Below are 16,174 nucleotides of genomic sequence, written 5' to 3'. Positions count from 1 at the left end.
TTCAGGTGTATGTCACCACACTCTCCTCTCTCCTCTTTGTTTGCATTCCGACCCTCCCTTTTCCTCTAGCAGCTTTAATTCTACCAATCGTTTTTAGAGTTGGTTTTGATTTTGTCAGTTCCTTTGTTGTTTTTCCCTCTGTATTCCACATGAGTGAAATTGTCTTTGATTTGTCTTTGTCCTTCTGACTTATTTTATTTAGCATAATCTCCTCCAGTTGCATGCACGTTGATGCAAATGGCAAGAGTTCATTTTTTATATAGTTGAGTAGCTTTCCATTGTGTATGTATAATCATATCTTAATCAGCTGTTCTGTTGGTGAACATTTATGTTGTTTCCATAACTGAGCTATTATAAATAGTTCTGCAGTGAACAAGGAGTGCACATGTCCCTTTGATTTAGTGATTTTGTATTTTTTGGGTAAATACCTAGGAGTGGACTTGCTGGGTCATATGGTAGATCTAGTTTTAGTATTTTGCCGGACTGCCATACTGATCTCTATGGGGAGTGGACTGGTCTACATTTCTACCAAGACTCTATGAGGTTTCCTTTTATCTCTGCATCTTCACCAACATTTGTTGTTTCTATTTTTTTTTAATATGGGCCATTCTTCATTGGAGTGAGGTGGTATTACATCATGCTTTTGGTTTTTATTTCTCCAACAATACGTGATGTTGAACATAATTTAATGGGTCTATTGGCCATCAGTATGTCTTCTTTGGAGAAGTGTCTGTTTAGCCCTTCTGCCCATTTTTTGATTGAGATCTTTGTTTTCTTTCTGTTGAGTTTCAAGAGATCTTTGGATAATAACCCCTTGATAGATGTACAATGTGGAGAAATTTTCTCCCTCTCTGTCTGGTGTCTTTTTGTTTAATGATAGTTCATTTTGCTGAACATAAACTTTCAAACTTAATGTAGTTCCATTCATTTATTTTTGCTTTTATTTTCCTTGCTATCGGAGTTGAGTCCCCAAAGACAGACATTCCTGAAGCCAATGTTGTAGAATGCTTTACTAATGTTTTTCTATGTAATTTATGTTTTCCAGCCTTATATCTAACTCTTTAATCCATTTTGATTAAAACCCATTTTGATCAATTTTTAATCCATTTTAATTTTTGTGTATGGTGTAAGAGAATGGTTTAGTTTCAATTTTCATCACATGGCTGTCCTGTTTTCTCAGCACCATTTGTTGAAGAGATATTCCCCTTGGTATACTCTTTGTCCAATTGTCAGAGATTAACTCTCCATGTTAATGATGGTATGTTATAGTCTTTCAATTCTAGTTCACTGGCGTGTGTGTCTATTTTTATTCCAATGCCATATGGTTTTGATTACTATAACCTTGTAGTATAGTTTAAACTCTGGGAGCATAATCTGGTGACATTTCTTTAAGGTGGCAACTATTATTTTTGTATAATTTTTCACAGTCAGTATTGCTAGGTATATAGTATTCTCTCTACAAATACACATTTGTCCTTTAAAAAAATCAAGTCCGTCATTGAAAACATTCAGATGCTACAATTCAGCAAAATGTGAAAGGAGAGAATAGAATTTGAAGTTTTGTTTTTTTGTGCTTCATAAAAAATATTTTAGAATGTTATTTGGTTTAAATTTAAATTGGTTTAAATTTGTAGATTATATAGGAATTTTAGTGATTCGTTTTAAGGTGTTAGAAAATTTAAACTATTCCTTTTTCTTCTATCTCAATGGTGCATTGCTTATGTATCTTAATTTTAGCTGTGAGATACTATTGCTACAACTGTAATCAGCTGTCCAACTTTTTAAAGTTACATATTTGCTATTTACTATTGAATAGCCTTTTCAGTAGCCCTGCTAGCAGCATTTTCTTTGACATTTTTTGTAATATGTAAGAAAAGAAGCTGCAAGTGAACACTAATAATGAATTTCAATTTTATTTTAGCAAAAGCACCTGGAAATTGAAAGAACTAACAAGTGGTTGAAAATGCTAAAAGGATGGGAAAAATACAAGAACACTGAAAAGGTAATTAAACACAATGTTTCTTATATATAAAACTATACAAATAATTCAAGGTGGATGTTCCCATTTACAAGTTTTCCTTTTATTATTTTTTTTTAAGATTTATTTATTTATGCATATAAGACTGAGATGTTGCGGGGGGTGAGAGAATTCACCAGAGACAGAGTGGGGAACAGGCAGACTGACTGAAATACACTGCTGAGGGAAGCAGTGAGGAAGTCAGGAGAGGTCTGCTTCGCCATGTGGGTTGCTCCCTGGCTGGCCAGGGATCGAACTCGGGCTGCAGAGGCTGCAGATTGCTTCATAGTGTGGTGGTGCTTAATCCCTTGTACCACCAGGAAGACCCTGCAAGTTTTTCTTTAATTACAAGTATTCATTTAAAAAAAAATTAGTTTATTTTAATTTAGTGGAATGCCTCAAATTTGGAGTCTTTATATTATAATAGGATACACAATTCAAGCTGATTTCAACAATTAAGAGAATGTATTAGATAGTTCAGAGGTAAGATAGGTTTCAGGAGTGAGGTAATTCTTTCTGCTCAGTTATATTTTTTGTGACTAGTAGTTTCTTTGATCTTGCTTCTCTACCTTCTGCAATGTCAGCTTTACACTGGTACTGGCTTCCTTTTGAGATCACAATCATTGCAGTAGTTCCAGGCTCCTTATCCATGTGTCCTGCTGCTCAGGAGAGGGCTGGCCCTGAAAGCTTTCCCTGAAGCAGGAGCAGTCTCCTTTTCTAAAAAGTTATAGCAAACTTTCCTTTAAATCTTTTAGCTCTGCATGAGTTTACTAAGCCATATTAAGCCATATATAAAATGGCTTAATAAACTCGTGTGTGTGTGTTTGTATAGGACTATAAAAGTGTGTGTGTGTATGTACACACATCACAACTATTAATATCACCACCAGTCTCATCAGGAAAATCTTTAAATATTGGGAAGCTGTGAAGTTCATGGGGGTGGAAGTTTCTTGAAATTGTAATTTTTGCTTGAAAGGTTAAATATTAACACTAGCAGCAAATACTGTCAATTTCCTTAAAGTGACAGATCTATTATTACTTAATTATTTGTGAAAATACCTGGTAAATACCCACATATGAACAACTGAAGTTCTTTAGTCATCCTTTTAAGTAATAAGTAATATTTCACAAAAATAGTGATTTGTTCAGATCCTGACTTAAACAATTTCATAAGTGCATTTTCTTAGGGCCAACATTATACTTCATTGTGCAGCAAAAGTTCTCCACGTGGTTATACTACTTTATCACTTAGGAAATGAAGACATGTATTCAAGAATTGAGACAGTAAAAATTAGTCATTTTTACTCCTTTGTCGAGGGCTTTTTAAAGTGAAACTGACTTTTAAAAAGTAAACTGGGTGGAGAATACAGAAACAAACACAGTGACTACTGCTAATTGGTGCAAAGGTACCATTGCTTTTCTACTATTAGTCAACAGTGAAAATGGCAAATAGTATTTTAGTATTATGAAAATAGTTTGGACCTCATCTAAACCTCAGTTTCCTCACCTGCAATATACAAATAATACCCATTTCAAAAGGATGACGAGGCGATGATGCATTCAGTAAATATTAACTACCACTTTAAGTTTTTTGAAGGAAGGTTGGACAATAAAATATTCTCTTTTTAAAAATTTTTTTTTATTTTATACAAGCACTGGGTACAGTCAGAAGCGTGGGAGGGTGAGAGAATCCACCAGAGCCAGAGCGGGGAGCAGAAGAGGCAGACTGACGAAACACTGCTGAGGGGAGCAGCGGGCGCGGCTGGAGAGGTCCATCGCTCCACGTGGGACCCTCGCAGGTGGCTGGGGATCGAACTGGTGCTGCAGAAGCTGCGGGCAGCCTCACAGCCCAGCGCTCAACCGCTGTGCCACCGGGGAGACCCTGGACAATAAAATATTCTTAAAGGAAGAAATCTTTTAGAAGGGGCCTCCCTGGTGGGCTCGGCGTTAAGTCTCAGTGCTATCACTGCTAGGGCCTGAGTTTGATCCTCAGCCAGGATGCTCACCCACACATGGTGCAGCAGACCTCACCTCTTTTGCCTGCTTCTTCCCTTAGCAATGTATTTTAGTAGATCTGCCTGTTCTGCTCCCCACTCTGTCTCTGGTGAATCCTCTCATCTTCCCCTATTCCCCACACCTCTGATCTATACCCCAGTTCTTCTACACCAAAAGAAAAAAAAAAACCCCTGATTAAAAAAATAAGAAATCTTTTTATAGTCCTATAGTCCTATGATTGATTAAAGTTGAGAAAGTCAGAGCTAAACAAAGTTAAGTTTCTTTATTACAAGATTCCTTAAAATCTGATATAATGTGTGGTGGGAATTTTTAAGAGGAACCTTAACTTGCATGAAACTTATATAACTGTGGAAATCTTTTTGTCAAGGGCTATCTCACCAATGGCACTTTTCTTTTTGACCATCCTGAATATCCTCAGTTTAAATCTGTTAGATCATTACTATTTTATTTTCATCAGGAGTGAGTTCAGTTTTGGATTCATTAATGTATATTTTATCATTAGGTTGGAACTCAAGATGTCTTTTAAGAGGAATCAGTTTAAAGTAGAATATTAGATCCAACACCTGTGCTCTTACTTAATATTATGCTGCCTCTCAGATTGGCCTAAAGTTGGCAACAATTTTATCTTATGTCTTTTTGGAAGGATTGCTGAAGTAGTAATTACAGAATAAATTTTGATGCATTGCACCTGCACTCAGTCTCACATTCAGTCTAATAAAATATTTGTAGAATTACATGTTCCTCTATGGTATACATATATTTATAAAAGCGTGGAAGCCTTTATAAGAATGAGCAGTTCTGCTAGGCTATTATTCTGACAGCAACTCTGGCTAATGTAGTTCCCATTAAGAGAGATTTTAGCAGAACGATTTCCTTGATGTATAATTTTAAAGCACTTTCCCAAAACTATAATGCTAGGATCATTTGATGATGTATATGGTCCAATTTGGTATGAAACAGAATGCACCTTCTGAAAGAATTGCTATCAATTCATACCTCGTTTTAAATTACATGGAAGCAAAAATAGTACCATGTATTTTTCTTCTCTTACAAGAGTAGGTATAACTTTTTTCTCCACAGTCTTCACTTACATAGTAGAAATACAAATAAATTTCTAAAAATATCTTGAAATAAAAATATAGATGTGATAGAAAATATTTGGAATTTTAGGAACTTTAATGAATCTAAGTTTCCCTGAAGATTGTTGCCTATGTGCCCCTCCCCTTTTAAGTACAGTAGTATTTTAAGTACAGTAGTACTGTGCTTAAAAAAAAAATCTTAAAAGAAGAAATGAAGTCACCTCTGCTGAGTTAAGACCATTGAGATTTAACTAGTCATGATGTGATTATATCTAAACTACATCAAAGCAGAATACTTACAGCAGATATTTTTCTTTTTGTATGTGTGTGTGTCGAATAACTGAATGGACTTTTGTTGGCCAAATAACAGTTCTTTTAGCTATATGGATTCATATAGGAAAACATTTTTTCCCCCCAGACAGGAAATAGAGTCAGTGTTTAGAAATGAATTTGTCAAGTCCACCTGTCTTGTTTAGTGACAAGCAAGAGATTCTGTGTCCACCTTCTACATATAGCTGGTTTGTTGTACCATCTTTTATGTTAGCTTTCCTTCTGGTGGTTGTCAATAAAAGGTCAGTAGGAAATAGAATGCAGGTTATAAGAGGCATTAGCGCCTTGTGGATGGTTTAAAACCTTTATAGTCTAGACTTGGGGGACTCATACCTATTGGAAATGGAGACAAAGGAACTAATGGATTGGGGATGATGAAAGGAAAGGGAGAGGCAATAAAAAGCGGAAGTAACTCAGCAAGTGAACTTTGCTTCTAGTGCATACCTGCAGTTTTCAAAGTCTCACCAAATTGAGCCAGACTTTCTGGGAAAAGTTTACTACCAACCGCGATAATGTGGTCTGGCATATTATCACTGTTTTAAATTCACTAATGTTAGAAATATTGAAAACATTAGGTCACTTGATGTATTTTTTTTTTTGAGTTGATGGTTTTTTAGATGTATCATATTGAAATAGGCTGACTTTATTGGCAAATAAACTAAAATATTAAAAGCAAAAGGAAGATTTTGTTTAAAAGTTTAACTATTTGTTTAAAGATTTTATATATCAAATCCATAAAATACATTTGTAACAGAATTTTAAAGGTTGTATTTCTCAAAATGGGATATTAAAATTCAACATGTAGAAATTTTATGGCTACTAAGACTATGATCTTTGAAGTCAAACTAACTGAATTTCAATTCATTTAAAACTAACTAAACTTCATTAATGGTAGGCCTTTGACCTAATTACTTAACCTTTCTTTCTTAATTTTCTCATGTGTAGCATAGGAATGACAATAATAGTACCTGCCTCTTTAGGACTATAATAATATAAGGAATAAATTGCTTTGAAAACATGTCTGCTGGCTCCCAATAAATACTGAACTGTAGGTAGGTGTATCTGTGGTTATTAACATTATTACTACTATTTAAGTCCTCATTATCCTCACCTTTATCCATACCCTATTTTTTCTTCCTGGAAAATTCATTTTTGAGTTCATTGTCATCTTTCTCTAAAGGAAATTTTTCCTAACTCATGTAAAATTGACTCTCTCTTTCACCAGTCTCAGGATGTGAGCCACTGTGTTGGATCAGTAAGAAATGAACACCACAGCATATTCACTGCCCTCACCCCCAACACCTTTATCCCTCACCATCTTCTCATTCCACCTTAGAATCTGCCCTACTACATATGAGCTAACCTTGCCCTGCCACCACTCATGCAGATCTAAACTGTGTAATGCCTACCACTGTTGTTTTACCACCCTGCCCCATCTCTGGGGAGCTTATCTCTACCATGATTTCTCCCACCAGTGTGTGATGTTCGGCTCTGTTAGTTATATGACTTTATTTTACTGTGAAGGATTCTCTGTATTTTAATTATCTGCTTGCATATTTAATCTTCTTCTACTGCACAGTGAGCTCCACAGAACCTTTTTATGTCTGTAGCCATAGTACCTCGTAAGTGTTAATCATAAAGCAGGCAGTCATCACAATGACTCTTTGTAGAGTGAATGAATAAATGGTGTTCATTTATGAGTTGGGGACAGCCAGCTGTCATCCTTCACTGATTCATGGCTTTAACAAAACTGTAATCTCTAAGAAGTGGTATGATTGACAGAGCTGCCCTGAAATAGGAGTAAGAAGATGGAATACTTTGACCTAGGAAAGCACTTCTAGGTTCCCTGGTTTCCTTCCATTTAAAGTTGAATAGTATCTGCTCTGTTTACATTGCAGAGTTATTATTGAAAATATGAGATACTGCTTTGTCAGTTGAGAGATTCTCAATAAATGTAAACTGGACTGCTATTTGGAGAATGAGTACATTTTATTATAACTGCTGTGTTTTGGTATAATTCCTAATTTGTTCTACAAAATTTATGTGATGATAGAAAAATATGTGGGGAAAGATGTAACCACAGTAAGTTGGTCTGTCATGTACAAGTATTTGAAAAACAATAAGCAAGATTTAAAAATTTTATTTTAAGGGTCTCACATAATTTAATCCATTTTCTGCTTTATGTGGCTTTATGTGTGTCTTTTATTTCATTACCTTCTACAGCTTGAATTCGAGATATATCCTTCCTTTTAAGTTTGAATACAATTTTTTCAATCATTATTTTAATGTTTTCTGCTCTCGAATTTCCTTAATATTTTCCATTCCATGTTGATTTGTCCAGTTGAGCAGAATGATGGATACTACATGTACCATGTCTTGGAAAGATGGTTTTGATTTTTATAGAATATAAAATCAGTGTCTTTTAAATTTAAATTAAAATCTTAAAACATCTGATGTGCCTTTGGGCAAGTCATTTAGGCAAAATTGGGGTCATAATATCTCATAGAGTTGTTGATATGTTTAAATGATATAAATATCTTTAATTTAAAATATTTTCCTTTGGGGCCTCCCCGGTGGCGCAGCAGTTGAGCGCTGGGTTGCTAAGCTGCCCGCGGCCTCTGCGGCGCCGGTTCGATTCCCGGCTGCTCCCCGGCCACGGGAGGAGGGTCCCACATGGCACGCAGACCTCTCCTGCCGCCCGCTGCTCCCCTCAGCAGTGTACTTCGGTCCTTCTGCCTGTTTTGCTCCCCGCTCTGGCTCTGGTGAATTCTCTCACCCTCCCGCACTTCTGACTGTACCCAGTGCATGTAGAAATAAACAAACAAACAAACAAATAAATAAATAAAACATGCCTCTATAAAAAAAAATAAAATATTTTCCTGTGTAATATAAATACTCAGTAAAAGTTTGTTTTGTTATTATTGTTGATGATAATGTCAGTGTATAAATGTTTCTTTTTTATTTTTTAAGTGAGGTATAATCGACATATAACAGTTAAAGGTGTATAGTATAATCATTCAGTATTTGTATATATTGAGAAATTATTACGACAATGAGTCTAGTTAACCTTTGTTACACATGAATCATTTTTCATTTCAGCACTGGGACCATTAATGTTTTATTTCTATGTGAAGTGTCTCTTAATTTAATCAGCAATTTGACCCATTTCCCCCTCCTAAATCTAGATTTACCTTTAAGATAGAAATAATGGACAGTAATTTATGTATAATTATTAAGTGCAGAATTGAGTGAAAACAATAAAATGTCTAATGTCTTTTCAAGTGATACAACTTAAGAAATATGTGTCAAAGCTCTTATTTTACTCAGTGAAAACTTTCAGACTGCTAGAGAATTCAAGTCCAATAAGTTGATCTGTTTATCTGCTGTTATATTCTAATTGACTGTTAAAATTTCACTTTTCACATTTGCAGTAGATTCTACAGTAGATTTCTGTATATTCATATCAGATGCTTACTATAGCATCTGTACTCTAGAAATTGAGGAAATAATTTGAAATTGCTTTTAATAAGGTAAAGTCCTTTAAAAATATAATTTGTATAGCTTGAATTGAACATAGATAACAGACTTTCTTGAAAAATCTTGCATTTGCATTTTAACCATACTTAGTGTACAACTAATGGTGGTGGATGTTTATAACATGGGAAATGTTTAAGTACCAGAGTCTAATCTTCACAAGACCTTGTTGTATGTGTTCTTCCATTTAGAGCTGTTGCATGAGTTAAAACTTCGATGATTCTATTCATTATTGCAGTTCAAATTTGAGACATACTATGTTTATATAAGAAAGAACGAAACAAACAATATGTGATTATCTAATTGAATCAGCCTCACAGTATTAACTGTTGCACAATGGAAGCTGTTCTACAGTGTCACTCATTTTAAACCACATAATCAAAGTTTCTTAAAGCTACATAATGATTTATTTACTTAAGCTTTAGATTAAAAAATTTTTTAGTAGTATAATAGTAGAAACTGTTATTTTTAATTCATAGCTTGTCTGCATTTCAGTTATTAGAATTGCATTTTGGGCCTCCCCAGTGGCGCGGTGCATTGAGCGCCACGCTGTGAAACTGTCCGCAGCCTCTGCAGCTCTGGTTCGATTTCCAGCAGGCCAGGGAGATACCCACATGGTGTGGCAGAACTCTCCTGCCTCGCCTGCCGCTCCCCTCAGTAGTGTCTTCCGTCAATCTGCCAGTTCTGCTCCCCCCTCTGTCTCTGGTGAATCCTCTCACCCTCCCGCGCATCTGACTGTACCCCAGTTCTTTTATAAATAAATAAAATCTTAAAAAAAAAAGAATTGCATCCTAACTTATAAAGATCCTTAGAGCAGTTTGCTTTCAAGGACCCAAAGAGTTGATGATATTGATGATTTATGCCTAATTTCATTCAAAGGTGATGACGTTCCTTCTCAATGAAGATTTATTGCTATTTCTGTCTGATCAATGTCTTTAAGATGAAGATTTTCCTTAAAAAGACTTGAAAAGAGGAGGATGGAGATGAGGGAATGGGAAAGAGAGAGAGAATTTAAGATTATTGGTGATAATAGCTATGAGAATGAAGGAAAGGAGCTTGATGTGGTCTAGAGAGCCTCAGAGAGAAGGTGATGGGAAAGCGATTAGGGGTTAGATAGCTCTCTACACTCCATGAAGACACTTTCTGCACAAGTTAGCCTCTTTTGCTCTTTGGGGCTTGCTCTTTTATGGGGAAAAGGAAAAGTATATGTATGTAAGTAACTACCTAATTATGTCACGCGGGTATGTGTAATTCAGATGTTCATAATTTAATAAAAAGAGTACTGAATATGCTTTCATGTTGCTTGAGGAACACCTAATGGTCTGACAATACTGATGTAGAAGGCATATTTAACATTTTCTTACTTGTTTAGCCTATCCATTTTGTGCGTCTGTCTCCTTGTTAGAATCTGAAAAGTAGAAATGATAGGATCCAAATGTGTTGTTAAATTGATTATCATTGATACTTTGAAAATAAAAAGAGTAACAAATATTAATTATAATTAGTTTGCTTTAAGGGGACTTATCTAAGACTTTTCAGTTTGTAACTTTCAATTTGCGTTTCTCTTACTAAGTTTCATAGGAGAATTTACAAAGGAATCCCACTCCAGCTCAGAGGTGAAGTCTGGGCTCTGCTTCTGGAGATCCCTAAAATGAAAGAAGAAACAAGAGACCTTTATACTGTGAGTGTCTAAAATGAACCTATTATTTTGAAATTAAAAAGAAAAATCCAGTTTTTTTTAAACTTTTGAGGGGATGTAAAAAATATTCATATCATTGTTTGAAGTTATATTAAAATTATATCAGATTTTATAGACCTATTATTTGTTTTCTTGATTGTTTCATTTTTTGCAATATACTTAAATTTCAAGCACATACTCAGTGTAAATAATATTTTCTGTATCTATCAGTACTTATCCAATGTTTTTTAAATACTCAATGATTGATCAATGTTGGGGCATATTCAGAAGGAAATATACTAACACCTGATTGTAGCTGCTTGCTTATAATAATAATGAAATCACTTCTTGAGTTTATGGGGAAATAACAGTAGATGCAATTTAAATAACAGTTGCCTGTACGTGATTGACTATTTTCTTCTAACTGTAAAAAAACAAGAATATTGCCCAAACAGTCTCTAGACTTTGTCATAATTTTGGACTCAGTGATCAGTAATGTTTGCCTAAAATTAGCCAATGCATAAAATATTCCTCCTTGTCATCTCAGCAGTATTCTTTTAAACCTAAATTTTGTACTTATCTTTCAAAGGAACTTACACCTCAATGTCATTTTGAAAAGCAGCCCTCAGAAAAATCTGCATAAATCAAATTAAAAAAGAATAAGTGAAATAAAGAAAATGATAATCTAAAGCCAACACTAATTATGAAAGGGGGTTTGGAATTCTCTTTTGGTACTTTCTCTTTGATATATACAAGTAAAATTTCATATTTTATTTATATATAAATAAAATTTCATCAAGATGGAAGGTGATAAATACTGGTTAATTTTAAACAGTTGCTCATTTTTTAATGAGTGAAAGATTTTTAAGATTTGCTGTTCAGATCCTATACAGACTGAGTTTCTGTCTCAGAATTTTAGTGTTTCAAGTTATTTGAGATTGTTAACAATTGTTAGAATAATAACAAGTTATTTTAGATTGTTAATAATTGTTAGATTGTTAGAATAATACTTCTAGAGCCACTGTTGAAATGATGTCTGAGAGAACATAAAATTGAAGCTAGCACCTTGTACAGTATGCTTGGCTTGTGGTAGGTACGTTATAAATATTTGCTTAATTAGCCAGGCTTAATCATCTTGTAGGCCAAACCCACAGTGATATTGCTAATTTTTAATCTCAGTACTTTGTTATACTTCTGACCCCCAGGTTTGTAGATTCATTAGATCTTATTTCTTTCAGATGTTTATTTTTGTATTATTGTAATAATCATGGATCTGAATCCACTCAATCTCTGAGCTAACTGTAGAAGCTGCTTGCCTCCTTTCATTACATAGAAAGTACGCTTGATTTCCTGCATTTTGCGTAGTGGCTTATAAACTTTCTAGGGCATAAATGATCTTTCTGAACTTTTTATTTTTTTATTTTTTATTTTTTTTTACCTACTTAATCTTGAGCTCATTTTTTTTCTGTTGGATTTTCTTGACATCTGGGAAACTGACAGCATAGATGTATAAACATATTATTTTCCTTTTCAACTAAATTTTATGTTAAAGCATATTCTGCCTTCTCAAACATTTTCTTTCTGTGTTTCAGTGTCTCAAAATCTTTTACGAAGAAGCCTATGAAACAATAATTGAAACCTCTTTACTTGTCACTTCCTATTTAAAAAAAAAAACACTTAAAAATATGTAGAGATTATTTTCAAAGCTAATTTTTTGTAATGCCTTCTGAACAACTTTTTATTTGAAATAACACACAATAGTGGTCATATGATTCTAATACAATACTTTAAATATCTTCCTCTGTCTTCATAACTCTTTTTTGGTTTTGTTTTTCATTTTAACATTTATCATTTTTTAACTTTTTTTAGACAATATTTGCTTCCCCCACCCCCTCAGATTGACTCCCCATAGAATTTCTTTCACCAATGCACCCGCGCACCATTGCCACATTCCCCTGTGTTCCTCCCTCCCTCCCTCTCATCCTTCTCCCTCCTCCTCCCCTGCAGTATGTCTCTGGTTTATAATTGTCTGTTTTTGCTTTGCTGTGTTTTGTACTGTTGTTATTATTATTTTTTATACTTATGTCTTATTTGGTTCCCCTATATTCCTGTTATAAGTGAAATCATCCAATATTTTTCTTTTTCTTTCTGGCTTATTTCACTGAGCGTAATTCCTTCTAGCTCCATCCACATTGCTACGAATGGCATGAGTTTATCTTTTTTGATTGCTGAATAATATTCTACTGTGTATATATACCATATCTTCTTGATCCAGTCATCTATTTTTGGGCATTTGGGTTGTTTCCAGGTTTTACCTATTGTATATAGTGCTGCAATAAACAAACATAGGTGTACAGGTGCTCTTTTGAATCCCTGTTTTTGTGTCCCTGTTTTTGGGTAGAACCCTAGTAGTGGAATTGCCAGATCACATGGTAGCTCCATTTTGAGTAGACTGAGGAACCTCCAGACAGCTTGCCACAGTAGTTGGACCAGTTTGCACTCCCACCAGCAATGTAGGAGAGTTCCTTTTTCACCGCATCCTCGCCAACATTGTTGTTGCTTGTTTTTTTGATATGTGCCATTCTTACTGGTGTAAGGTGGTATCTCAGTGTGGGTATGATTTGCATTTCCCTGATTATAAGGGATGTTGAACATTTTTTCATATGCCTGTTGGCCATTTGCATTTCTTCTTTGGGGAAATGTCTTTTGAGTTCTTCTGCCCATTTCTTGTCTGTCTTCATAACTCTTAAATGTTCATGGCTTACAAAACTACAGAAGCTGCCCTTCTATGAACTGTCACCCAAAACACAAAAATATACAAACTCAAAACACATCATATATATATATATATTCCAAATAGCGTTCTTTCCACTTTTAAATTAAGGCAGGAACTAACAAGGATATGTTCATATATATTTATTGGAATTGATTTTAGCAGGTATATACATATATATGTATGTATGTATGTATGTATGTATTACCCGTATATGGTCAATAATGTGTATATAGATATGTAATTATATTTAACATGGTTAGGTGTGAATTAATATAAATTTTATTTAAATTCCCTTCTGTTGAAACACGGGAGATTATACAAACTCATCTTGACCCTCTTAACCCTGAAATGTCATTAAATTGGTAGCAGAAAGTTTTTTAACAGACAGACTTACAAAGCATAAGAAAATAGAAGAGGTAACAGCAGCCAATTTTTGAAAACCAGAATCAGACAAACACTAAGTAAACAGTAAAAAAACTGGGAAAATGTAAATTCTAAGCTGGCAGTGGGAGATTAGAGAAACAACTTGATTTATATCTCAGAATCTCCAAAACATCATAATTATCAACTCTAGTTACCTCTGAATATGGAGGTAGAGCTAAAAACAGAAGTGTTGAAAGACTACTATAGAAGCAGTTAGAGCTCTTAAGTCTCCAACCCTGAAATGAGACAGGAGGTTAGCTATTTAGAGAAGTTAGAGCAGAAGATCTCTGGACTGGGGAGAACACAGTGCTAGGAGCAGGGGAGGAGTGGGGGCTGCTGTCATGAAAGTACAATGTCTTGAATTGAGTATCTTGAATTTGGGGCATTCAGCCTTTTTTCTTCAACCAGCTCTCAGAACATATGTGGGCAATGGTTATTTTCCTGACAAGAAGGTACCTTCTCTGGGGAACTAGCCAGCCTAAGAAAATAGAAGCAAAGGTACTGATTTCCAGGGAACACCACTGAAACTGCCTAGCCAGATTACTCCAGAGTGAAGACACAGTTGTGAAGCCCCAACCTCGCACACACAGCTTTCCATCAGCTTTTAAGTGTTCTACTTTTAAATATAAGCAGTCAGTGAGATATCACTATTTGTTGGAAAAAGGAATCTAACATGAAGGCAAATGAGAACAAATGGGAAAAAGGCAAATTACAGAGCAAGAAGAAAACTCTGAAAAAAATCACTAATATCTTCAGAGGGATAAAAACAAAAATTACGTCTATTAATCAATTATAATTGCTATAAAAAGGAATATTTAAGAACAAGGAGCTTATGAATATAAAAAAATAATGGAAATGAAAGATTCTAGAGGGAGGTTGAAGAAATTTCCCAAAAACTAGATTATAGTCAATAAGACAGAAAATAATAGAGAAATTGTAAGAAAACTAAATGACAGCCCAGGAAATTCCACACTGTAATGATAAGAGTTACAGAAAGAGAAAATGGAAGTGGGGAAGGAAGGAAGAAGAAATTGATAAAGAAGTATTAAAGTATTAAATTTCCCAGGACTGAGAGATGAGTTTTAAAGATTGACGAGCTCCATTGAGTAGATAAAAATAGGTCCAAACTAAACAGTAATGTGGTTTTAGAACTTGGAGAAAGAAATTCCTACAACTTCCAGAGAGTAAAAACAGATTTCATATAAAGCCAGAATTAGAGTGCAACACTGGAAACTGGAAGACAGTGAAGGCAGTGCCTTATGGACAAAAAAACTTTCGAGCCTAGTGTTCTCAAACAGCCAAACAAATAAGAAGGTAGTATTATCAGATTTCAAAGTTTCAGAAAATTTGTCTTCCATATACCATTTCACAGGTGCTACTGGAGAAAGTGTTCCTCCAGACAAGAGAATAAACCAAGAAGCAGATATGAGAACCATGCAACTGGGGACAACTAAAGGAAGACCTAGTGTATAGTGAAGGGCACCCCCATGGTCCTAGTTGTGTAGCAGGCCCAGAGCTCAGCCAGCCAGACTAGAGTAGTCAGAAGACTGGGAGACATGTCTCTAAGAGTTGAAGTTAAAAATAAACCCATTTTGTTTGAACACCAGCAGGGGAGAGTTATGCAATGTAAAGTGAGTCTGGGATTGAATTAATGAGGAGTATGTATCGATGAAGCAGAGCAAGAAATAAGGCAATGATTAGCTTCAAGGAAAAAAAAAATGTGCCAAAAGAGAAAAGAAACCACAGTAGACTGTGTGGCTTGACTGTAAAGAGCTTTTACATAGTCTTAGCAATGCAAACTCCACAAAGTTATTTGTACAAAGTGAAAATCTAACTGTGTTGACAGAATGGGAGGGAAAAGGGAGTGAGAAGAGGGGAGAAGGAGGTGTGGGTAGGAGAGAAACTTCATTATGTATCTTTTGTTTTGTTTTCACTTTTGAACCATGACAATGATTTTCCTACCAAAAAAATTATAAATAAGAATTATTTTACTATTTAACATAGACTTTTCAACAACTGATTTCCATAAATATGTGCTTTCTTCCTCTCTTTTTCCTCCAGAATTTAAAACACAGAGCACGGGGTTGTTCACCTGATATCAGACAAATAGACCTTGATGTGAACCGCACATTTAGGGATCATATTATGTTTAGAGACAGATATGGTGTTAAGTAAGTAAAGTTTAATAATATGAAATATAAATTCAAAGAGTCTTCATGAAAGTTTTTATAAATAACAAATAGTCTTTATCAAAGTTTTTATTGACATAAAATGTGTTCCAGTTGTCTTGTAGAGCCTACAATTTTGGTTGTGGTCCTGAC

General features: G+C 34.8%; 1 protein-coding gene across 4 annotated transcripts in view; it reads left to right on the top strand.

Annotated features, from left to right (window-relative positions):
* The window catches only part of USP6NL (USP6 N-terminal like), a 229,592-nt gene that overhangs the window by 182,858 nt on the left and 30,560 nt on the right, over positions 1-16,174 (top strand). For all 4 annotated transcript variants that reach the window (XM_054695087.1, XM_037510601.2, XM_037510600.2 and 1 more), the window contains 3 exons: positions 1,922-2,002; positions 10,550-10,657; positions 15,915-16,024. In XM_054695087.1, the coding sequence (XP_054551062.1) occupies positions 1,922-2,002; positions 10,550-10,657; positions 15,915-16,024 (299 nt within the window). The remainder of the gene's footprint in view (positions 1-1,921; positions 2,003-10,549; positions 10,658-15,914; positions 16,025-16,174) is intronic.

This window comes from Talpa occidentalis, unplaced genomic scaffold (assembly GCF_014898055.3).
Source record: "Talpa occidentalis isolate TD23 unplaced genomic scaffold, MPIMG_talOcc4v2.1 talOcc4.14, whole genome shotgun sequence".
Lineage (NCBI taxonomy): Eukaryota > Metazoa > Chordata > Mammalia > Eulipotyphla > Talpidae > Talpa > Talpa occidentalis.
This window is presented reverse-complemented; position numbering and strand designations above follow the sequence as displayed.